Below are 27092 nucleotides of genomic sequence, written 5' to 3'. Positions count from 1 at the left end.
TATGCACTATCATATCGTAATCTATTTAAAAGAGCTGGCACAGCTACAATAAAAGTCATCCTTTTCTGTAGCTTACTCTTTGCAAATCACCCAAATGCTAGCAGCTGAAGAGAGCCTTTGATTTCTTTTCATGTTGGCACTGTAAACCCCCTCTTGTTCAATACACACATATCCCTCAACTTCTGTCAAAAGCAAGAACAAATTTCCTAACCAAAACTGAAAAGTCCTTGGCTTTTCAAATGACTATAAATTGCATGGCTAAGTGCATATGGCCACAGGGCTGTCACAGTTACTTTTCTTGACAATTCATCATAGCATACTAATTCTGTAATATCATTACTGTGTCTCTTCTCACTGTACTGATCCAGCCAGTTAATTTAATCAACTAATAATGGATTCAGAAATGGATGCAAAGGGCCCTAGCACTTCAAATTATATTACTAGAGATGCACAGCAATGAAAGCAACGTATTCTTGCCATTAAATATAACCCCAGTAAGTTATATTCTTCTAGTAAGCTGGAGATCTTTCTTTAAAAGGAAAAGAAAAAAAAATATTTGTAGAAGTTTAGAAAAGGTCTTTTTCAACAAGATTAAAAAAGTGGTTTATTTCACACTAAGCATAATTTACAATTACACTGCATTAATTTGAAGAAAAATTATAACCATCTATTTAATCAATGATTGTAATTACTGCAGGTAAGTTTCAAGGTAAAAAAAAAAAAAAAAAAAACCACCACAGGAAAGCAATATATGTCTGTAGTGGAAGCTAAAGGTGTATGATTAACTGCAAAGTGAGCCATTCAAAAATGGACAATTAATTTTATTAAATTTTAATCTTCTTTGAAAATGTCAGCGATGATTAAAAACATTATTCTCTAACATCGCAGTCATTTTGCATGTCATGAAGACTAATACTTAAACTTTGTATGATAAAGAAAGAAAAGGACCCAAAACACAGGCAAGACTGAAATGCAGACTGCACCCAATTTTTGCTCCTAAAACTCTGACAAAAGTAGCACCCCTGTGACATTTTCATGTATGCAACACAGACTCTGGTCAGGGATCTGCTCACTTCAGCTAAGAAATTGCCACAATCTGAAGGGCACATCCTGCAAGCTGCCACAGACCTAACGTGGGGTAGTCACACACAGAACAACTCTGAGATCCTTACGTGTGCGCGCATGTGCCCGTGTAAGCGTATCTAACATACATGAGTGCATGTTCCAAGTAGTTGTACCCTTCATCCCCGACGTACTCCTGCTGTACTGCTCCCCGAAGGTGCGGAGCAGAGCTCTCCTGCGCGGCCGGGGGGCTGCTCCCTCCTGGCAGCGGCCAGGGACCACGCTCACTGAAGCCACTGACTGAGCTGCTTTCCAGTCCCATTTGCACTAGAAGTGTTAAAAAGGACAAGGATGCCACTCTGGATACGGTGAGGAAACCGTGTTCAACAGACCCAATTTCAACCCCCACGTAGAATTTCCTACTTAAGATTAAATCTAGATGAATTGCCAATGTCAGTCCAATTAATCTTTTGGGGAGCTTAGCCTAAAGTCAATGAGTCTCTTCACTTGCTGAGGCATTTTGTGTATTGGGGCCTAAAACAAGGCAAAAGTGTGTTTCCCGATGTAAACAGAGTTAATTTTGGCAAAACTCAGTGAGCAAGGGTTATAGAGATTTATAGACTTACTCTCTGGCCATGATTCAGGAAGGCAAATGTTTAACATTTTAAAAGCGATTAGAGGCCTCCAAAATGCCATGAATCTTCTGTACCTGCCAAAGCACTCTCCCTGAAATGAGGGTGCCTGAATTCAGACTTCCATTAAGGCCAGACTAAATACATATTTCTTAAAACACATTATGCAAAGATCACTGCGTACTCTTTCTTTAAGGTGCCCAACGTCACTTGTTACTAAGCGCGATTCAAATTATGCCTACCTAGTCTAAAAGCAAGGCATCTGCTTGAGTACCATAATCTAACAAAACAAATAATTTTCCTTTCATCAATATACAACAGCTTTGTTCATTACTGGGAAACGTTAGGTGGTGAAGTATTGAGTGCTATGCATTTTACGCTTAAATCAATGTACTGTCTTGCAGTTATGCCACCTAATGTGTTTTTAAGCCATGCGCTACAGAAATCAATGTGGTTCTTATTTGATATTCAGTGTTAAGTTCAGCCTCATAAATTTAGAATTGCACTCTGTTATTTTGATGGTTATGTATTAACCATGTCCTGTAAGTTTTATGATTTTATATTCAGACGTGCAGTAAATCATGCCAGTTATACACAAATGGCATACGGTGGCTTTATTTTTGCCGTCCATTCTGGAAGAGAAAGAAAAGGATGATTCATTTGACCTATCGGGGAAGAAAAATACAGTAGATCAGATAAATTTCAGAAGGTGTATCAGTAACAAAATTAGGCTCCATAAAATTTAAGTGAGTCTTTTCTGAGACAAACTGATTTGCAGCAGATAAATGTGTTTGATATACTTCATCTTACCAATATTTTACACTGGAACAGGCACACAACAGTTGATCATTCTCTGTAACACATCTAGCAGGTGCTATGATATTTTCTAGAAATCAAATGTTACACTGCAAGTATTTTTTCTAAAACATTGATATTGGTATACAGAAAAAAACCAAGCCCTTTCCCAGCAACTTCAAAGATATTTTAATAATGGAAAAACTTTTCTTACTTCATTATTTTTTTGAAGTATCAAAATAAACTTTCTCTTGTAAAAGAAGCCAGAAAACCAGTGCTCTGCAAGGTACACTTTTTTTTTTTTTTTTAAGTGAAAGTTTTATTTTTCTTCCAATTTACAATTTGATTTCTTTGTTTCTTGTGAAACAAACCACAGGTTCCTAGACACCTGGCAATATAAATTTTTTTTGCTTGCTTCATTAAATGTGGCTTCTCTTCAGCATTTTACACCATATTTTTCTATACAATGCTAACGTCACTGCTTATTCGATATATGTCAAAACAATTGTCATCTGTAGTTAATCTGAGAATTGTTTTTCCCTTCATCATTGTACTGGTTTTGGCTGGGATGGACTTAATTTTCTTCATCACAGCTCATACGGTGCGGTGGTTTGGACCCGTGGCCTGAACAGAGTTGATGATAAAGGGAGATTTACCTTCTGCTGAGCAGTGCTCACACCATGTCCAGCCCTCCCGTTTCCCACCCCCCACCAGCGAGCAGGCTGGGGGGCACAAGGAGCTGGGAGGGGACAGCCGGGACAGCTGACCCCAACTGACCCAAAGAATATTCAGACCATATGACTTTGCGCTCAGCAATAGAATAAAAGGGAAGGAGGAGGAAGAGGGGATGTTTGGAGCGATGGCATTTCCTTTCCTAGTAGCCATTACGTGTGATGGAGCCCTGCTGTCCTGGGGGTGGCTGAGCACCTGCCTGCCCGTGGGCAGTGGGGAATGAGTCCCTTGCTCTTCTTTGCTTCCGTGTGTGGCTTTTGTGTTACCTATTAAACTGTCTTTGTCTCAGCCCACGAGGTTTCTTATTTTTCCCTTCTGACTCTCCCCATCCCACCTGGGGGCAGTGAGTGGGCGGCTCATCCCCCAAACAGCAACAGAACAGCCTCCTGTGCCTCTGTGCTGACCAGCACCACCAGATTTTGCCAGCCTGGCAAATCTCCAGATGAAACGGTGAGCCGGCAGCAAGGCAGTGTAACACCCCTAGTGACAGGGGACACCACGGCTACACCAGACTTCCTCCGCTGTCTTCCACTTTCTAAGGCGAAATCCTGAAAGTAAATCCTCTTTCATTTCCCATGAGCTGTTAAAGACTGAAAAGGCCACTTAAAATCATGGTGTGCAGCATTATCATATTTTTTTTTTTAATGTCACTACAGCTAAAAGACAAAATGGATAAGAATCACAGGAAATACTGTGTGTTTCTCCTGACAGCAATTCAAATCACAGAAAGCAATCTGACAGTATCTACAGTGTAATCCAGGAGAAAAACAAGAAAGCTTTTCTTTAAAACTAGTAATGTATCCACTGGGCACTTGTACGGATTCCTGTCTAATCATACCTCAACAGCTCATTGCTACAGCAGAAGGAAGAGGTGTTAATTGCTGCCGCCCCAAGGGGCTGGAGTGCCCTGGCCCTGGGGGAGGGCAGTGCGCTCCCCTGCCCACCTTCACCTTGTCATGGCTCCTTGGAGCCAAGCCTACATTTTCTGAGTTACGTTAGATCTATATTCCACTACATGCTGCACTTGGTTCATAATTAGCCCCGCCACTACAGTAATAAAACCAAACCATAAATGACCCATAGAGGCACTGACAAACTACAGTGTTTGGTTTTGCATGACTTTGGTTTGTCAGGCCTCATGTTTTGCGCTGACTCAGTTTCAGTTTTGAACTTATTTCCCTTAGTTGCTTTTTTTAATAAATAGGGAATAAATGCACAGGTCTAATTTGAGTAGCTTAAGAATCACAAATAAAGCCACTTTTACGTGGCCTTGTTAGAGGAAGGCAATGAAAATTTATTCTGTTTCTGCCCTTGTAGCCTTTGCCTGCACTGGGATAACTGCTACATACAAGTCCCGATGCAGTGAACTCTTTCAGTACGACTTCTAACAACTAGAACTGCAAACATCCTAGGGTAGGAGATTTATTATTAAAGCTATTCTGAATTAATTGTGAAGCTAAAATATAGTTTATGCTGTGCATTATTAAAATATGTGATGGCATTTGATTTTTCGTGCTTCTGCTAGCAAGCTATCATCATCTAGTGCTAGGAATTAAAAAAAATTCTCCTGGGGGCAGGATCTATCTGTTCCAGAAGACACATCGGTGCAGAGTGCTCTGGAGTTTGGGAGGGCCATAGGTCCTTCTTTTCCTTTCAGAACAGTCATCAGACTACCAAGTGCACTGTACACACAGAGAAACAAAGACAACAATCGTTAAGAAATTCCAAACGACTGATACGAAATGCAATCACACTCAAATCAGCTGTTGTACAGTGGTTCTTGTATTCTTTTACAGCACTTTTTTTCTAAAACACAATGACATGCTGGCAAGCAAAATTAGATGCTTTTATCTTCCAATTCTTACTATAATCCCGAGTCCTGATTTTCTCTGCACAAACCACATATAGATTTATATTTTGACAGTAGGAAGTGGGAAATATTTATAGTTAAAGAGAAGGGAAAAGGAGTGAGTGCTACAAAGTGTGTTACATAATAATTATCTCTCTCTAAATGAAAAATGTTTTTACTTATCATGTCGGGTAAGTTGAAGGAGTTCACTGCCACAGTAATTTATGGAAAGGATTCCCTAGAACTGAAGCAACTTGTTGGTTGACTAAAGCCCCCAGAAGAGAAGAGGGCTGTGACAATTTTCCTTTGAAGAAAAGTTGAGTTTTTTTAACACCGAAGGTCAATGTCCAGCTAAAAGTAATTTCATAGAGACACAGAAACAAGGGGGGGGTGGGGGGCGTGGGGTGGGGTGGGGTGGAGAGACCATAATATGGAAACATAACTTCATTAAAAACATCAATCTACAGAGTCCATTTCTCCCAGATTCCTTCAGCAAAAACCTTTCCAGGCAGGTTTCACCAACACACCAATAGCCAATAGTTTAACAACCCAAGGGGAGATACAAAGGCAGCAGACTCTTGAAGGATAAAAAGTAAATCTGTGCAGCATGTTTCCAATTTTGCTATACTAGCAGGGAATTTAAACACAACAACAATAAAAAAAACCACAACACCAAAACCCCCCCCCAAACCCCCGACCCAAACCCCCAAACAGCAGCAACAAAGAAAACCCCTTCCTGAACCACAAACTTTGCTGAAGGACCTAGTCCTTGGCAAACCAAGAAACCAAACTCTCTAAGAAAGAGTAGTGCTAGAACAGATCAAGACACAGACTTTCCTGGAGCAAGGGAATATAGGTCAGACTGCACAGAAAAGTTAAGAGAAATCACTCCTCTGCACTCCCACTCTGGATCACAGCTGCCTAATGGCTGGCAGCAAGTGCCAGATTTTAAGGAACCATCAGGTGACAAAGCCTTTGTGTCTAATAAGGAGAGGTGGGAAAAATGCTATCAAGGAACACACTCTATTTGCTAGAAAGGGAGAGAAGGAAAATGCTTGGAAAACTTCATTCCAGGTATTTTCTTATCATTTCCTCTAAAGGAAGAAAGGAAAAATAAAACCTCTGCTACCACCAGACTCTCCACACTGCACCTGTGCCTCAGAACTAGCACCACAAGGCAAAGGAGCCCTGGCTTACACCTTTGTCTTTGCACCTAAATAGGATGCCAACACTTGGGCATTTGTATATGATGTTTGTTTATATAACCAAGGTCATTAAAAGTTGCTTCTACTATACATATCAATGCATTACATCCATCTTGTTAAATCTCTGCTGCTCACTGGGAGAGCACTGTGCTTTAAAACTTGCAATGTATTTTTTCTGAAATGTTCTTCCTACCTATCATGGGAAAAGATTTTCCGGCAGCCATTAGCTACAGCCATTTTCACATCTCATTTTAACAAGCTATAAAAGCAGAACAACATGCCAATTACATGAAATAAATAAAATGAGTGGGTACAAGATGGCTAAGAAAACCTCTTGCACTGCATATATTTGTTAGAGAGCGTATTAGGGTTTCACTAATGCATTTATAATCCTGCAGAACAGTCTGGCACATCTGCATCTTCAGTACAACAGAACGGCAAAGATGATACAATCCTCAGAGAATTTCTATTTGAAATAATTTTAGATCTGTTTTATGTATACCAAGGAAGCTGCCAGTCAATCTGATCTTCAAACACGCTGAACTCCACAGAGGGAACTCTGGTAAACTGCAGACTGTTCACCTAAATGCATTTATTTTAGCAACATGAAAAGTAGTTGCTGTATTTGGCTAATAATACACTGCACATTTGGAACTTTGTTAAATACCTTAATTGTGTGGCAGAGAATAAGGCAGTTAATTTTCACAAAAGGACACAGAGGTGAATTTTATGTCTACATCTCTGAACTAAATAAGTAAATTCACTGAACATATGGCTTATTAAATTTAATAGTTCCTTTCCAAGATGATTCTGATTGCCATGTTTTGAAAGATAGGATTTAAAAAAAAATTCTTTTGGATATTTGCCGTTAAGCAGATATGCCATCTGTCTCCCCAAAAGAAAAGAAACCCAAGACTTTGATTACTATTTTCCAAACCAAGATTTAGGGTAATGTATTTCTAGTACACTGATTAACTAGATCTGACATCACATCTTGGACCTGTTTATTATTCTTTTTCAAAGAACTACCCACACACATGCACAAATGTACTACACAATGTACGATGCGAGAACCATAAGGAAGCACCATCACCTCTTGCATCGCTTTCAAGCACTGTTGGTGACACCGTGTTATTCAAATAGGCATCTTGTATTTTCACTCAAGTTTTAAGGAGACAGATGTCTGAAGCATAATACTCCAAACTGGACTTAGAATTACTGTCATAAAATGCTCACATTAAAAAAAAGAAAATAAAAAAGGAAGCCACTCACAAATTGTAAAAATATATACCATAAATAAGAACTGGACCAAGCGGATCACACAAATTCTATATATCAAGGGAAAAAGTGTAAGCCTGACCGTATGCCAAGTTCTTGTAATTTGCATATTTTATACTTCAAATACTCAGAAGGCCAACTCATTTTTGCTGTCTAGTTATTTTCTAGGGAAATCTTTTTTGCTAATAGCCTTCGAGTCAACAGAAGCAGTAACTCACCTGTGTCCAAACCAAAATGATTATTTCATTCCCACCGATAAAAGTATAGATTATGTATCTACCTGTTATGTCACCAAGTGTCCCTTTCAAATCCAGGTGTGAGGTGGGAGAGAAGCCCAGGAGCAGCAATCAATGGGCTGCCGGCCCCTCATCGGTCAGAGGGGGCAATAAGGTAACACAGCCGTTGCCGCCGCAGACATACTGCACGGCTTGGTCCTGACTCAGAAGGTGAGCATTACTGTTCATTTAAATCACGTCAAGCTTCAGTTGGGACTCCGGGGCATATTATGTTCATTACTTTACAACAGAGCTGAACAAAAATAAACCCTATATATAGCCAAAGGCATGGCGGAAAACCACAAGTGGCAAAAACCCAAACGTAAATAAAAGCCAGGTTTTATCACCCAAGACCTATGAATACTACAGACCTGATTTATCGGTACAACACTTTTCTGCTGTTATAACAGCTGTATTAATCAAAGTATTACCCAAAGCAGCTTCCAAACCAGAGCCTGACTCCTAACTCACAGGGTCTCACATGGTGAGGGGCAGCCCCTGTGCCCCTGCTAACCATGGTGACTGCTCCCTTTTCTGCATGCTACGGGCACAAACGGGTTACATGAAGGTTGCAATGATGTAAAAAAAATTGGTTTAGAAGTTGCATTTTTGGCTAATCTTGTTTAAAATTTTCTTTTGTCCAGGGACAACAAAGCCAAAGCAGAGGCTGGTGTACCCCCTAGGTGTGGGATGCCTGCCCTCCACCTGGACATAAGGGATCTGGGTAACACCTGGATGACTTGCAACAGCGTATGAACATCATTTAACACCATGGCACTGCGAGAAGCACAACAGCAACAGTGCAGAAGCATTTTGTAACCTTGTTAAATTAAGTACATAGATAATACATAACCTCATAGGGGACAAGAGGAGGGTTGTGATACAGCTGGACACACGGCGCACAGGGAAAGACATGACAGAAGTAAAATCCACAGGAACGAGTGCTGTAGAACAAGCAGGACAGGTGTCCAGAGGAATGTAAGTCTCCGTAACATAGGCTATTCTGGGAGCAAATGAGAGCCTTGCTCTTGGGAGAGGGGGACAAGAGGCAGAAAAACACCGAGGAAGAGTGAGAAAAATGGGGGAAGATAAAGTCACTGACTTTGGTGCCAGCCCCCACCCTCCCAGCCAGCCCCGGCAGCCGGCAGCTCAGCCCTGCGCACGCACAGCCAGCACCAAATCACAATCAAGACCTGGATGCTTACTGCTAATGAATACGGATCCTTAGACTCATGTTTTGAACTTTCAAACTGGCCAGTCTGTCAAGCACCCCTCTAACCTGTAAATAAACATACTTCAGCCAGGGTTCAGCTCCAGCACACACGGCTGCTTGCACCGGGAGTTCCGAGTCACAGGTGATGTACCAGCCCAGCCCGGTACAGAGCATTGCAGGCACCTCTCCTCTAATGCAGAACAAGAGAAAAAGAGACAAGGTGCAGCGCAACGCTGGGACAGCACCAGCCGAGGGGCTGTGCAGTACCATCACCCCCTCAAAGGGCATCCTTAATCAGGACATAAAAAGCCAGAATGCTCGGAGGCTTGCTAGGCACTGCTTTAGGTTTGACTCAAGCACGTGGTGTGAACGCAGTTCATGTGCTGCCTGTTATGGTCCCATGCGAGAGCGTGCATGGGTGACAGATAATAATCCTTACATTAAAAAATTACCATGACATAATTTTTCTTCCAGATATTTGATCTGGAGTATGATTTGGAGTACTCGAGCACGTGTTTAACTTGCATGATGATATGCTATTGCTAAATAAAGGTTGCGTGGCAAGGGCTTTGTAACATCTCTTTAATAACAGCAGCTGAAATGGATTCACCTAACAGGATGGATCTTTCATAGAAATTCTTGCACAAAATTGTCAGAATTCACTTACTTAACTTTATGTTTCAATAGCATAAGAAAAAGCCTGTAAAAAACATTACCTTTGTTATTTGCATTCCTCACCCTTCAGAAACTCCATAAAAGATGTGTCAACTATTTTGAGACCACTGTATACAGAACTAATTTCACTCGGTTTGTAAATTTCCCAGATTGATGAATACTTTTGTGCACAAATCATTGGAGCATGCCCTACAAGCTAGTACACTTGGCATTGCTAGAACTGTGCATGTTTATTCTAGGTTCCATATCTAAAATTATTATGTTTTTATAGCATTGCCATAAATTCACAATTTGCATGCATGCAACTTAAACTTTCCTTCATTATTATTGATGAATAATAATAATAATGAAGTTACTTCTCTGATTATTTCTCAGAATTCTTATAATACCATTAGTATTATTTAAAATTTAAATGGACTTGGAGACCCAAGCTTTCTGTTTCCAATTCCTGCAAAATTCCTTTGAATTTTAAGATTTACTAAACTTGAGTACAAGATACTGTGCTTACATAAGCATCATAACAGCTCGCAGAGTTGTGGAATTTACCTTGCCTTCCATAAAGAAGTAAAATAGATCTTGAAAAATTAGATGAACTGCAATGAAGACTATGAATTTAATTACAGTGTATCTTTCTTTTGGGGGACAGGCAGATAAGGCTTATATGGAAAGCTACAACACAAACTCCCCTTTCCTGCTGCTAGCTTTTGTGGCAGCTGATCTGTTAGAACAAGTTTCACTATATTTGTATTCTGTTGTAAAAATTATTTACTATCCAAATGACAAACCCATTCACAAATGCATTTTAAGCACAGATGAGTCATATACGTTCTCACATAAGAAATGTGAAACAGAAATTATCATAGTATTAGGTGTTTTGGTCCAGCATCTGCCCTTGGATATGTATGTCTCATTGTACGAAAGTCTATTAAATAGCAGATTTTTTTCACAATTACAGAGTCAAGTCTATTGGTTATAATTCCTGTCAGAATACTGTATATATGCATAGTGATATCTGTTAGCTAAATTTCTCTCAGTGTTAAGAAAACTTTTTTTTTCCCCCCTCTAAAGAAATTACAAGAAGTTATAGTTTTATCCACCCTGATTGGTATACAGCTTATAGTGCATAGGAAGACTTGACACCCAAGGCAAACGCTACGCTTCTGAACAGTCATTGCATCCCTCCTGATTATTTTATGCCAGAGCATTCTAGAAACTCTGCAAATACAATAAAATATCTGATAAAATAAAGTATCTGTGATCATATCAATAATTTTTCTCATCACACTCACCCTGACACAGTTCAGATTTCCGACAAGTGCATATGCTCTGGCACTTGTCTGTTGGTTTATAACAAACTTCTGAAAGTATGTTTTTAGGTCTATATCTATACTAATTTCAAAGTCACTGTCTACTTTCTCTTCTCTTTCCTTGTGCAAGTTTGTACATCTTTATAATACCTTCTGATTAATTTATCACATAGTAAAGATTTTAAAAAATCATTATACTTTTGATCTAAAAATCCTTATATTTCATCTTTAATATGTTCTTTCGAGAGGATCTTTCTGGAGAAGTTACCACGTATGTTTTACTCCTCTGAGACCTAACAGTACTAACAGTAGAGCTCAAGTAAGACTTTAGGAGCTTCAAATCACATTTAAAATTGTTTGAAAAGTTTTTGTTTGTAAAAAAAAACCAATTTCTTTCATGCTAAGAAAAATGAGAGTACTATTGCAATACATATGGCACAAGACAACTAACAAAAAGGAAATACATAAAACCAATATTTGAAAGAGTGTCAAAATTTGTCATCACAGAAGTGATTTGAAGCATTTCTAACACGCGGTTATTTCCTGAACTAGACTCAAATAAGAAGGGACAAAAGCAGAGAAAAGAAAAATATTGATTTCTTCAGATCGTTTTTCTAAGATGGTCGTTATTACTGTAAGATGACCCGTTCCTCTATTTTTTTAAGCCATGCAAAGAATTCATCATACATAGGGAAAAAAACCCCAAACCCTCACTTTGCACATTCAGACTTTAATATTCTGCTTTATAAAGAGTGCTTTTAAGCCATCACACGTCAAACCAAACTAGGAGATTATCTGGAACCACATTAAAGTCTTAAGCTCAAAGCACTATGTTATATTTTTTTAAAAAATGCAGAAAGTGAGAATAATGGTCTTACTGTCAAAGAATAGCAAATGCCATAACATTTTTACCAAGACTGAAAATTACGGGGGAAAAATATGGTGAAAAATACCAGTAAAAGATAAAAAATATTAAAAAAAAAAAAAAAAAAAAAAGAAAAAAAGGTTAATAAAAATTACCAGGGCATTGATCAAAGCTGTAGAAAGTGTACAGCTACCTGGTCCACCTCCTTTACACTTCACCATGTACAATATTTTTTTTTAAGTGATGCTGACTGTGAAGTCCTCAGAATTCTGTTCAGGTCCTCCCCCCGCAACTCTAGCCTTCAATTGAGTGTGGCAGTACCGATTGCTCCCACAATGTTTTCTCAGGGTCTTTAGCAAAACAGCTGGACTGAGAATAAGACAGAAAACACTGATTATTAATGTCTACCTGCTGAGGTCATACGTCAGTCTTCTAACATTGAGCACAGGTATTTATCTTTTTTCTCTCTCAAAAAAAAAGATACACACAAAATATCGTAATTGTAATTACACTAGGCTGCCTTCATCTGTCCTGATATCTAGGAAAGTAAAATGTAATTAATTAATTCAAACCACACAAAAATCTGTAAACATAGGAGAAATTCTGCTTTTAAATTAAAAACAGAAATATTAATTTGACAAGATTAGATGGCATTCTGTCATCTAAGAAAGCCGATACAGTGGCCCGCTATGTATAGAACGTTCATTAAGTCCACAAATATAGAGTCCACAGGGGAGAGGACGAGTCCTGATTGAGACAGACAGAGGACAGGCTTGGAGCATGATCCAATCCCAAAATTTAGAATTAACCTCCATACAGGTACCCATCTTCAGATACTCTTAGGGAAGTCAAATTACAGGTCAAGAAATAAAAGTATCTCAAAGAATACAACCTGGTTAAGTATTACAATAGAAGTGGTCTTGAAGTATGCAGTAATTAGCCAGAAAATTAGAGGCGACAAATCAGTCTAGATGATTGAGACTCAAGGAGTCTTTGAGCAGCTACCCAGGGATATATTGACAGAACGGGGCAGATAAGGTTTATTATTTCACAATAATAATAAATAATAATAATAAACTGAAAATGTAGAGAACTCTGCAAAGGAAGGAAATGAACTAAATTATTTACGTATATTGTTAGTTTTAGAAATAACTATGAAATGTGTAAAAATGAGAAAGAAAGCCAAACTCCAAATGTTTGTCTCATTCACAAACACGTAATGCAAATACAAGTATTCAATCCCTAGCAATCTTGGGGCATTCACTGACGCATTAAGCCTTCAAGGTCAACAGCTTAGAAGGTTTGCTATAGTCAAATAGGTTATTAAAGGGAACATCGGCATTTATATATAGATGAAAACCATCAAAACTTATTCTCCGTATTGCTATAGCATGTTGGGGTTTTTTTTTGAAAAGCAGATTACACACACAATAAGTGAAAACATTTTTGATGGTAGATTACTACTTCCTTGCACAGGTGTGTTGTTTTGCTGGCTGCCCTAAAGCTAAGCTTTTCAGGAGTTCTCTGCAACATCCTTGGACTCCTCTTTCCTTCGCACCTCATGTCCCACTACTTGTTTTCACTCATCTTTTTGCACTGCAGGTGACAATTTCAGCCTTTACCTAATCCTTCCTACCCCACAGCTTCTTCACATGCATTGTACAGAATGTTCAGAAACAACATTTTAGGATGTTACTGATGTGCTTTAATTAGGAATAGTAAGTTTAAAAGAAAAAAAACCCAAGTGTGCTACAGAAGACAAACTCCACTCTGTTAAGCAGTTACATTCATTCGCCTGGGTTTTTTTCCCTATTCATTCTGTGTAATAGAGCTTAAAGCTATAGCATTATGTGGGAGACACAAAAATAGCACACAACTTTTCTAAAATATTTCCCCTCTTTTGAAAGAAAACTGGAAAGAGGAGTAACTTCACTGTAATTCATCTTATTTCAAGTTTACTACATAGAATTTTCTATGGAAAACTGATAAACCCATTTCTTATCTAGTACCACTCAAGTGTGGTTCTTTTTTTTTAAAAAAAAACAAACTCACAACTATATCCCCCAGGAATCGTGATTACTCATTCTTACAGCTCAGCATCTGAGGAAACAGAAGCTATATTTTCACTCTTGAACGCTAATTTGATGTTGAGAAAAGTCCCTTAACCATTTGTGTGAAAAAATCCAACTGCTACCTTTCAATATTTCTGAATGACAGTCATGGCTCTAAGCAAACAAATGATGCTCACATATTGTGCCTTGCCTACAGGCATGTTGTTATAATTGAATGATATTATGCCTTCTTACAAGATGGTATCTCAGTTTCAATAGGGCAAACATGGCAAGGAACTATCAGTTTCCACAGGCGTCTTGAACTTCCTGGCAAATACAATTCCATCAACTGAACAGTCTTCCTCTCTGTATCAGCAACGCGCTACTGGAAAGCCTTAGAACCACTCGAACAGTCAGTGACTTCCAAGGTATTTATAACAACTTCAGAAATCACAAAAGCCATCCTTTCCACTGAATTGTTGCTCAGCTGTAAAACCTATCCCAGAGATGTTATTTGAAGGCCCTCAATAACACCAGGATGTTTCTTAAAAATTCCAAAGTAAAAAACCTACCAAAGCTTCCTTTTCCATCTTAGCCTATAGGAAAAGAAGCTCGATAACCTCATATTCTTCTTTCATTTACCTGGATAGCTACATGGTATATTTGGAAGCACAAAGAAAATACCAAAGGACAGAAGGTATAATTAAGAGTTCATATTGTGTAAATACAGTCTGACGTATTCTGTGAACGACCTGTACCTCTGCTATGTTCCATGAATCAACCAAGTTCCATGGAGTCCAGCTGGTGTAACACCCTCCCTCAGATCCCATCACCTGCCCACGGGGGGATGACGAGTGTGCAGCCACAGGCTGGGGCGGGCAGCTGACAGTGTGTACAGGACTAAGGAGCTTACAATTTTTTTCTAGTAGGAAAGGGACCTTCAACTGGATGCCTCGAGGACCCAGCACAGAGTGCATCAGCAACGTATTTTTTAGTAACTATACCTCTTGATGCTACTTCACTTGCAAATAAAACTGCCTCTTCTGACACTAGCCTTGTTCTACCACTCAGTACCGAGCGCCTAGAAACCTGAGGTGGTTTTTGGGGTAAGAAATGAGTTATGTAGAGTTAGTACACAGTTCAGTGTTAAGTGTTGTTAGCTAAATGTATTTACGTAAAAATGCTAAGTGGATAACTAGGCAACAGACCCTTTTTAGGACTTGGTTGTTCCAACTACAGCTTGATTTTCTGAAAGCAACAGCAGCTGAGGAATTGAATCTACACACAGCTCTGCTGCTAGGTGTGCAAATTATTCTCCATAAAACCACTTTTTCTTGCCATTGCTTCACACTACTAAAGTAAGAGGTACCCTTATGAAGCAGTACCGCTTCCAAAATTCAGTGGGTTTTAGCACAAGAGTGTGGAAGATCACAGCAATGGCACCCTCTGGTGACAAACAGTAACACATTATAATAGGATAAATTATTCAGCCTGGAAAAACTTTTAAAGCAACTGCTTCATGTAAGCCTATTACATGGAAAGCATTCCTACAGCAAGTTGCAAAATGTAGGCGGTTATTTTTAAGAACAATGATAACTAACCTTCCATAGCAGGACACTTTTCTAAAAAGGCAAGTTCTTCAAAATGCTTCCCTCTCTCCAGTATCATCATAGCTCCCTTTTATGGGTTGTAGTCTAATCTCATGTTATTTAACCATCAGATAGCCAAACTATAAATTGGAAAACTGGTCCTCTATTTTAATCATAGATAGGATTTCATGTTCACATACGGTTAAGATTTCAGCATGGTCTCTGTAGTGCTACCAACAGCTTTTGAGACGTTGAAGAACATTGATGAGAGGTCTGCGAGCCAAAGACTTAACAGGCAAGTGTTTTGGATGTGGACAAACAGCTGCTCATAAGAAATCTTTCACTCGATTTGAAAGGCAGAATGTCAGCCTTTCTGAAGCACTGCCACTCATCCCCATAGCTTCTTCAAGCAAGAACGTCAGAGTCAGCAATTTCAAATGCTACAGAAAGACTGAACAAATACATAAAAGTATTTCCCTTATCAGTGGCAAGGAAGGAGACTGTCATAGAATGTGGGAAAGCTTAAACAGAGCTGAAAGCTCTTTTTAATCCATGTGAAATATAATGAAATTAAAAGTAAAAACAGTTGATTTCCAGATTGCTCCTATAGTATCCCTCAGAAAAGGTCCAAGTCTGCCAGGAGCTCCTGCAAAAAGTTAACGTACAAAAAACTTTATTGGTACAAACTTAAAACTCAGACTCATGAATCAGATTTCCTCTCCTCTGATCTAAGGAATGGAACTTACAGCACATTTTTATCATTTGCTACTTAAGAGCTAAGTGAAAAAAAGTTTTTCTTAATAAAAGAGTAAAGTAATAATAATAATCTCTCTTGAAACTCAGTAATTATGGGATTATTTAGTTTTCAACAAGTTCTCTTTATTCGAATAGATGCATATTAAAAACTTTGGCACTAATAGAGCTAAGCTATAGTTGCCTATCCATTTTCTAACTGAGGATTAATTCTATTCTACCTGAACAGAATGTTACATTTCAACCTCACATGAACAATCGATTCAAGTACATTGTCTACAACAAGCTGCCGGATTACTTGAAAAGAACCGTGTGCAGAATTTAAACACAAAGCGTATGAAATGAAATATTTAGAAACAGTAATCATATACGTGTGTAGTTTTACACACAGAGCAAACAGGCATCCAATGGACTATCAGAGTTGATTGGTCAGACTCAGGCAAAGTTGCATAAATGAAGGGTTAACTAGAAAAAACAGTATGTACCTTGACCTAATTACGCACTAATCAGTGAAATATCCAAGTCTTTGTAATTAGGAAGATTATTAATAGTAGGATATGCTACATGAGAGAGGGTGCCAGTATCTGCCTTGACAAATTTAGAGGAGGCTTTTGGTAAAATTTCAAAGTCTTTTGAAAGGGAAGACAGAAAATATTTTCAGTGTATGGATTCCTGTGATGCGTGCTTTAGTTTACAAGGCAAATGTGAAATACATATGTTTTTTTGTTTCACCGTGAAAAATTTTGTTAAACACCATGTACATAGAGGCAAACCTGCCTGCGAAGGTTTTATCGCTCATCAGCCCTTCACAATGCATTTATTACCAAGCTGGATTAACTTTATCAGATACACATCTCTGTTATAGAAAAGTATAAAAAGGCATTATTCTAACTCAGCTCCACTTTGAACAAAGGCGCTGCCGCTTGCTTACCTGGGTGACCTGTATCATCTAAGTTTGCTTTACTAAAACTAAAAATTGAGAAACTGAAGAATGTGCTGTAATGGAGTTCTTGTTTAACATAGTTTCATCATTTCTCTCTAGTAGATGGAAAAGCTCATAATTAAAATATTAATTGAAAAATCTCATGGTTATTTTGAGGTGGTTTTTTTTAAAGTTCTTCATGTCGTGACCTTCACACAATGAGGTAGATACAGCTGCATGCAAAAGCTCTTTCCCTATGAATTCAGGAAAAAGGCAGCTAGCCTCAGCAATTTATGAACCCAGCTGCTGCAGTATTTCCCAGGTAGCCCTAATGCACCAGCCTGTACTTCTGTTTTCCTCAGTTTCCTGGCTAAATACTGGATTTCATTTCCCAGGTCTCCATTCCCAGTTGCCTTGATTCATGCAATTATAGAGGGGGCATTCATATAACCGAAAAAAGTCACTCTGCAGAGAGGCTGCAAACCAGGACAAGCTTCAGCCAGCTCCTTGTATGTTGTGTGGACAAACAGCACGACGATCCTGGCCCCAGCCAGAGCGTGGCACAGGCTGCAGAGCTGAAATCGGCGACACCTTGGAGAAATGGCAATTCACAAATTTTACAGTCACAGAAGCCCTGACTCAAGTGAATAGACAAGAAAATGACGAACACCCATGATATAAGACCTCACCATGCCATGCATGAGAGGTCTGGAGTTTTTATAGATTGGGGGGTGGGGGGTGGGGGTTTGCTTTGGTTTGTTTTTTGGGGATTTTTTTTTTATTTGTTTGTTTGGGTTTTTTTCTGGTGGTGGTTTGTTGTTTGGGTTTTTTTGTTTGGTTGTTTTTTGTTTTTGTGGTTTTTGTTTTTTTTTTTTCTTTTTTAATACCAGCAATTTCTTGTATAATCATGAGGGCTAGAAATACATATACCTCTGGGAGACTAAAACCTGAGATCCTGGTGCACATCGCTCTGGTCAGCACTGAACTGAAGGTAAAACCTAATGGCTGCCAAATTGCTTATTGAATAGCAGCTACAAGCAACCAAATATCATGATGGCATTTTTTTAATCTTTTTAGACCACCTAAGAAGAGCTTTCACTTGCCATGTCTGCATCCTTACTCTCTAGGATATCACCAAACACTGTGTTCCAGATAGTATTTATTTAGCTCTTTCAACATACCTGTATGCTTAGCATTAATTCCATTGCATCACCCTGCCAACCTACACTGCAGTGTTACTGGGTTATATTAAAATTGTAACAAATGTTTAAGATTTTATACACTGTAATTTCATATTCCTGTCTTCCACAAGGCTTTAAGGTTTACCAGTACTACATATCCATCTTTGGTCCTTAACCCCATCACCTAGCCTCCCCCTGCACTGAATGCATAAGACATTTACCTGGACAAAATTGTAGTTGATGTGTAGTTAAGCCTTTAAAAGTCATTCCTGCTAGTCAATTCCCTCATTAGGAAACCACTTCCTATCAGAAGTGCCCTCAGGTTTTGAGAGCACATCAAAATTGGATCCACTTAAGCAACCGAGCTTTGATACTATGCTTAATGACTTTCTAAATTTGTCATTTGCAAAGTACTTTACAAGCCTTCCTAAAGAAGAGATGAAGCATGCCCATGCACGAGCTAACCTCCCTAGCTCTCCTTCTTAAGAAGTCTAGTTGATGTATGACGTACGTGATTCCATTTTCTGAGTATATGTCATTTCATTTAAATCTCATCATTTCCATGGGACCATCTGGACACTTTGCCAGCTATGAACCGATCCCACAACCACGGCAGCTCTTCCTCTCTCCTGTCTATCCCTCCTACCATTTCCAAGCTACCTGGGTCGATCTGGAAGGGAAATGGGTGCAACGTTCCCAGCCAGAACTAACAGCTGAAATTAGCACTCTCCAATGCAATACACAGTAAGGCTACAGCTTCCCTGCTTCTCCTGGTACACGAAACACAGATATACTGCCTCAAAATGAGAAGGGCATCTTGACTTCCCCCCCTCCCCTCCCAATTAAAGACTATACAGATCTGCTTCTACTGTATCACCATTGTTTAAACACCCCATTTTAACAAGCAAAGGATTTCCCAAAGGAAAAAGTGAATATTTCATAGTGGGAATATTTAGGAAGGAAGCTTAATCTCCCACTTCTTTAACCCAAACAGAATTCTATTACTAGGAATGTTAAAACCTTCTCCTTTCAAACTGGGGACACTCAGGGACATTAGCATGCATACAACAAAACCAAAATCTTCTCTAGACTAGAATCACAGTTTCACCATAACCTTCTCTGCAAATTATGAAGTGTGAAATAAAAAGCTGAATAAAAATTAAAGTAATAAAATATTGAGAACAACATGTCAAAATTAAAACAGTAAAAATAAGAAAATAAACTCCTCGGCTGCCATCTGTCTGGTGCCTCTTTGTAAACTCCTCCGATGCAATAATATCTTTCCTTTTCTATTGTAAGTCTAAGTCTGTTATTCAACAGCATCCCAAGAAAAGCTCAGATTATACTGCTCATAAAATTGAAGCAACAATAAAATATGAGGTCAGTTTGAGTTATGATTTTTTTTTGTTTGCCTTTTTAAGATTTACTTTACATGAGCATTTGAGAAATTAGTATATGAAATCACCACTGAAAATTTCATAGCAGGGAAAAAGCAGAAAGGAAAATGTAATTTCCCTGTTTTTTCATAAGATTCAATCAGAAGTACAACACATAGATACAGTATCTTATATTTTATCTTACAATTTGCCCAATTTCATGTTACCTTATTCATGGCACTTCCCCCCACCCCCACCCCACCCCCCCAATAAGGGATATGCAGACATGGTATTGTCTGGTATTCAACCTTAATTACTACAGTAAAAAAAAAAAACAAAACCAAAACCAACAACAACAAAAAAAAACAAAAAACACACCCCAAAGAAATGTAGAAAAAACCCCAGAATTCCTTGTCAAAAATATGTCTAGCATAGCAAATATTGATGGATATTGAACCTGAAAATATCTGTGAAGCATCCTACACCACTTTTCCACGTGACTTGAACCTTCACACCTGGTGCTGGAGGCAGGCTGGCTCCAGTGGAGTACGGCAGGTCTTCCCCCGGAAGAAAAGGAGATGAAATAAGGAAAGGGAAAGTGCATGGCACTACCAGATTCAGTGTCAGGACTCTCCAGGTTCATTCCAGTAATGCACCACATTTCCACACCTCAAAAGGTACAGCTGGGCTCTCAACACAGAAACGGTTCTGTACATTCAAAATTACTTGCTTTCCATAGGCATTATCTACAAAGAGCTATCAAAATCACAGTGGTTTATTGGGGATTTCTTTAAAACAGACACACAGGTTACCACAGCATGACCTTGAACACTTTCCTTGTTTTGCTGAAGTTTGAGATTGCTTTATTCCTTCCCATTCATCCTTGTCTTGCCACTCCATTCAGAAATCCTACTACTAAGATAAAAGCATTCCTTGATCATCTTTTTGGTTTGGTGTTATTTTAGTAACATGATTTCAGTCCTGGGAGTTCTCCTCCCCCAAGACATGTTTGTTTTTCTGACACACAAATGTAAAACAGAAACAAATCTCATGATAAACATTTTTTGTTGTGTCACATACTACTAGTGATGTTATACATTATATAAAATAACAATACTAATACAAAAAGTGGTACAGGTAACAACCTTCTACCAAACCCCAAATATGTCACCAGCATAATTCCAGATGTTTTCTCTTTCATAACAGGAGAATTAACATGACCTAGATTCACATCAAACTGAAAGGCCTCCTTGCAGATTCTCTTTGAGTCTATGAATTGATTTCAGCACTCAGAAATACTACTGAGATCTGCTCTGAGTTTACACACTACTTTTCCCTTCTCCATTCTTCCATCTAGGATTATGTCTTCTCTTCTGGATTACTGGTTTGCTCTGCTTTTCACTGTCATCTGCATAATGTCAGTTGAATTTAATTGCCTCCCTAACAGCCTGTGTAACTGGTCACTCGGTAACCCTGAAGCCAGGGAAAGAGAAGACTACAGATCTGTTGCAAAAGTGTCCTGTGCATAAATCCTTCTTAATTATGAGTCTTCTGTTTTCACGGATTTTTAAATTGAAAGTTACTTTATTCTACAACAGTAGAATACTACTAAAAAAATAGTTTGTATTTTTGAGAAGAATGTAATTTTCAACATAAAAATAAAAAGAACTGCTCTCCTTTTAAAAATAATAGTAATAATACTAAAGCCCTGAAAGTGTACTTGCTTCAAGGTCACTACCCAAACATAACCAGCACCTAAGCTTTACCCTGGAAAGAAGAATATTGCAGGCTTCGGAAAGAACACATAACAATTGATGACAAACACTACTTTTGAAAAGTTTTCCATGATGTTTTGGAGTAAACACCTACAGAATTTAATGAAAGGAAAGGAAAAATAAGCATTCAGGAATTCTGGTATATCCCCTATACTTCGTACCTGCGAGTCCCCACAAATAAATCTCTACAAAGCTGGCACATGACATCAGACCTGATATTTCTGTTTCTATAGTGCTAATTGACTTTTTACATTTGTGTGTATCACAAAAAGATTTATTCACTTAAATGTCACAACTCAGTACATCATGTTGAATAACAATTTGGTGACACGTGCTGTTATATATTCACGTTGCCATCTCTACAGAAGAGACGGCCAGATCGAGACAGTAGTAAAAGCTGTGAGTTAATAAGAATTTAGAAACTAATCAGACTTGTGAAAATAAAAGTGTTGCTTTTCAAACTGGATTGTCAATAAGGTGTTTTCTTAGGAAGAATTTTAGTATACGAAGTAAAACGTTGAATTTATATGTTATTTCCATTTTTTCTCATACGAAGTGTTTCCATTATTTCAATTTATCTATAAGCATTTCAAACCAGCTATGTTTCAAGGTTCACAGAATTCTAATTTATGATAAAATTAAATCATACTTAATCTAGAAGTGCAGAAAATGGTCATAAGGTTTGTCAAATAGATTTGAATGGGAGGAAAATCATATTGTTAGAACAATTTTTAGAAATTAAGCCTCCTCTGTCTGTGCTACTTTTTTTTGGTACTAAAAGTACAAAACAGATTTAATTTTACAAGAAAAGTGAAAGTTAGGGTTTGATGTTTTTTTTAAAGCACAATGATAGATATTGCGATAACATCTTGATATAAATGAAAAAAAAATCACCTTTCAGACTTGAACGACTGTTTTATAACACAACAGTTGAACTGTATTGGGGAAAAAGCGTCAACGGTACTTTAAATAAATTCAGTTGTCTATGCATCATGAGTTCCCTTCACTATTGCAAGGTTAGGCATAAATAGATAAAACTCTCATACCAAGACACGTCTTGTTTTATGCTAGTATCCTGCAAATCTGAAACCACATCACAGAGCACATTTCTCCTGAAGTACAGATTTCTTGTGACTTCCCCTTCAAGATGAATACCTAGGCAGGTTATCGATTTGCTTCTGAAGGACAGCGTGTTTATTATGTAGGAAACCACTGCTGGGCACAAGCGTGAGAAATTAATGATGGTTTTGTAAGTGTCCACACTGTGGTGCTGAACCAGTGGGGCAACTGTCAATCTATATGATAATGCATCCCAAAACTTCATAAAATCAGTGATGTGAAAAACCATTGATTTTTGAGCTAACCAGGATTTGTGGGAGAGTAAGACAAAAAAGTTTACTGAAGTTAACACGTCTGTGTATATAATAGTTGTTTCATACTTGCATGGTTTTTTTTAGTTTTTGTTTGTTTTTGTTTTTTTTTTTAACAACCAAACATACAGAAACACTTATTACAAAAACCTTTCCAAGGAAAAATGAATTCCACATACTGGTTTGCTTCTTGTGTGCTGTTTGATCATGTCCTTTTTCTCTTATAAACACTTTTGTTAGAAAAAATGACCTGTTCACAATGGATTCACTGCACTGTACTTCCAATTATTTAACAATCTGCTCATTATAAGAAAGAAAACAAAATGCAAGCAAACAGATTCATTCTTTTATCAATGTCTGTGACAGTATTATGAAAGTAGGTCCTGAGAGTAAATTTTCTCAGACAAAAGGTGTGGCACTGTGCTTCCACTGAAATGGAGACAATCACCTTCAGGGAAGGGAATTCAGGCTACAGAAATGAATCCAAATCGTTCCATGACGCCAGAATGTCATTAGTCAGGTTTTTTTAATTGCAGTTATGCACAGTAGCCTTATCAAAACTATACTAAAGTCAATGTAAGTTGTCATATTTTCTGTGAATAGCAATAGTAAAAAAAAAAAAAAAAAAAAAAAATAAAAAAAAAAAAAAAAAAAAGAAAAATCAATTACTCAGTCACTGATTTTTATTATTTTTTTTTAAATACTGGCTTCCTTGTAGACACCATTATTAGTAAATACACACTTCCTCTTTGGCTTTGAGAAAGAAATGTATCCTGCTATGTCTGCACAGAGGAGATATTATTTGAAGATTCAATTTAAATCAACAAAAAAAGACTGCTGTTACTAACAAAATCAATTGCACTTTTCTGAACTTTTTTCTATCAATATAAGAACTGTAATTCACTCTTGCCTTGTTGCTTGTGTGTCTAGTGCCTGGCACACTCATTTTGCTGAAACCTAGAGAACTGTCAGTAAGTATGAGGAGGAGCCTAAGATAAACAGCTAAGAAAATCCTCTTCTGAGAGGCACCCAACGTAACAAATTAAGTTTTATCACAAGTAGTATGCGTAGCAGAGAGCTGGTTTCATTAGCTAGGATCAGCTGCCTGAATAATTGCTCTCAGGGTATAATGGTGAGATTTCTCTTCACCTTCTCAGAATGGCATCAAAACCTTTAGTTCATTTTGTAACTAAGCTGAGTTTGCACCTTCATCACCCTGCAGGATGGAGGATAAATTCCTGCAAATCCGTTTTTCCTCTTTTTCCTCTTCAGTTCGATTTAAAAATATGTGAGCCCAGAAAATTGCCCAGGTAAAAATGTTTAACTGATACGTACAAAGAACGTGAATATGGGTAAAGGCATTTGAAAGGACAGCTGACTTATTGCAGTTTACTTTAGGAATCAACCAATGTCTAGGTGTTTTGCCAGAAATTATTGTTGCACTGTCTAAAGTCTCATTTCTATGAACTGAATAACCAGTACTAAATAGAATTGCTTTGCCTCAGTCTGATGCATGCTTCGCTTTCTAAAAGCCCCCAGTACTTACCAATAAGCAAACAGCAAATACATTTTATTTTTTTTACAATTTCAAAAACATGGAAAACCACAAAAAATTAGATCTGATTGTTACAACTAGTACCATTTTTACAGCTACTAGCATGTTGTTAATTGTTAATATTACTTCAAGCTGATTATAAAAATAGTATATGAGAAACTATTTCTCTCAGATTTCTTTTTGATTCTCAAGTTTAATGTACTCTGAGCACAAACTTCTGTGAAAGATCACTGTGTGAAAAGTAAATTCTAAGATAAAACACAATATCTACCATAAGATATACAGGTAATAGTTTCCTGATATTGATGCTAAAACACACTCAACGTTAAAAGGCAGCCTCAGTCAAACTTTAAAGAATACTCATGTATTTTTCAGTATGATCACATTCTCATACATGTGCATTAAGAATATATTGAAGAAAAAGGCCTACCATTTTCCTCATCTGACTTATTTTCATTGTCGGAGTCAGTAAGTGTGAGAGCTGAGTTTTCGCGACTTGACAGACCGGAACTTCTCCTGGATTTGATCCCCCTTCCCCACAGCCTGATGGCATGCTCCGGAGACATTCCTCCCTCCGTGTCTGAGTCAGCATCAGAGCCGGTGCTCAAGGAATAGCCTTGGTGGAGTATTCCTATGTCTGAGCAGTAGCCGCTGCGATGGGGGGAGGGCTCACAGATCCCTAGCTCTGCAAGGGTGAAGTTTGTTCCTAGAAGGGCAATTCAAAAAAAAAAAATTAAAATCATACTATGCTGTATGCCAAGCCTTTGTAATGAGTTACAGAGAGAGCACTCTGGTGCGCAGGTCTAGGAAGACTTACCTAAAACTTACTGAATATAGTTAAAATGGATAATATACACAAAACAAAGGTAGTAAAGGTCTCTGAATTTTAAGTTACTCGTTCGGTCCCAAAATATTAATCACTTAGCTATGTGGTTAACGTAAACTTCATGACAACTGCTAATGACATGACTTGCTTTATTATGTATCTAACCTTATATTTGTAGGACCAGAGTGTGAGCTTTGAAGTTGAGCATTTGGTTCCATGAAAAAAGGTTTTCTTACAAAGCTAATTTTCTCATACACAAGTCTTTCCCAGAAACAGGAGTTTTAATTCTCATTTTCACACAGTTTCCTATTTCATAGAAAATAAGCAATTATTTGGGAAAACAGCTTACAGATAAGGATCACCTGAAAGAACACAAACCTACCAGCGACGTGACACGAAACCTCGTCGCCAGTTTTGCATTTTTACATTTGGTGAGATGGGTAGTTTGATGTCTGCTATAGAAACCAAGACAGACCTCAGAATCATTGTAATTGTTTTCTACCTTTTTTCATCATATTCAAGAAGAAAGTGTGCATTGATACCAAAATCAGGAGGTCATTGGGTTTAAAGACAAAACTTTCAGGAACAATGTCAAAACATGTGACCTTTAGCAGTTAATAACAACTCAGTGGACAGTCTCATACATTTTTAAAGCACACGGAGTCCCCCAGGGTTCTCAGAAAGTATAGACTTGCTGGCTGATTTCTGCTTATGTATTTGTTTCCTACAGTAATGAACAGGATGGTAAAAAATATAGGGAAATATTCATTGGTCTCCAAGGCTTTCAAAGGTTTTGAAAAGCAAAGTGATTTTAGCTTCATTACATTAGCTAAAAATGAAGAACAAAGACTGAAATTGCTGACAGGATAACTGCCAATTATTTAATTAATTTCTTAATTCACAGGGAAACTAGATCTGTGTTTCTAAAACAGTAGTTTTATTTTGTCCGAAACCGGTTTATATTTTGTCCTTTTCCTCTATATATCTATCACAATTCAGCTATACACTGGAAGTTCATACACTAAATAATAAACACACTTAATTGTCTTCTATTAATTAAGATATGAATTGGATTGATTTTTTTTATATATTTTTTTTCCAAATTCCACAATATAATACAGTATTAAATCTATCTGGTTCACCTAGCTGTATCAGCCCTCCCCAGCCTCACACCGTGCTGTTAAAGCATTTTGTTGGATATGGGATGTACGCTCACACCTACAGAAAGCAAAGCTGGGCTCTACTTAACATTTATTCCTAGAGCTTATCAAATTAAAAAAATAATAATAATTTGGTTTTGAAAGGCTGAGCTATATCTTCATCCAATGGCTAGACAGCAACACTGAGCAAGGCAAGAGGGAGACGCTCTCTGTCACTCCCAGTTAAGCCATAACTGGCCAGCAGCAAGAGAAGCCAACAACATCAGGTAAGGAGGTATCACCGATTGGATGCTTCTAAAGGAATGAAGCATTTAGTGGCAATGTTTAAAAAGAATATAAAAAGTCTGACATTAAAAAAGCCAGTTCTCTTTCATCAACACTAAATTAACCTGAACCTACCTAGTTAGGAGTACATTTTAACCTGCCTTCTAATATTTATTCTACTAATTGGAAATATTGTGGTTTAGTCTAAAGCAATGAACTGAACAGTCCAAAAAATGAGCTTCTCGAGTGCACTTCACTCTAGAGATTTTTTGCCTTTTTTTTTTAATAAGAGCTCCAGATGAAGTTATGAAAATGCAAATTTTAATCATGTACAACATCAGTAGAAGACTTCTAACAAAGCCAGCTCAACTGATTAGTTTTG

At 37.9% G+C, this 27092-nt stretch overlaps 1 protein-coding gene across 3 annotated transcripts in view; it reads right to left on the bottom strand.

Moving 5' to 3' along the window:
• TENM2 (teneurin transmembrane protein 2) overlaps window positions 1–27092 on the bottom strand; it is a 698905-nt gene that overhangs the window by 470042 nt on the left and 201771 nt on the right. For all 3 annotated transcript variants that reach the window (XM_040604228.1, XM_040604229.1, XM_040604230.1), the window contains exon 4: window positions 24891–25166. In XM_040604228.1, the coding sequence (XP_040460162.1) occupies window positions 24891–25166 (276 nt within the window). The remainder of the gene's footprint in view (window positions 1–24890; window positions 25167–27092) is intronic.

This window comes from Falco naumanni, chromosome 8 (genome assembly GCF_017639655.2).
Source record: "Falco naumanni isolate bFalNau1 chromosome 8, bFalNau1.pat, whole genome shotgun sequence".
NCBI classification, from domain to species: Eukaryota; Metazoa; Chordata; class Aves; order Falconiformes; family Falconidae; genus Falco; species Falco naumanni.
This window is presented reverse-complemented; position numbering and strand designations above follow the sequence as displayed.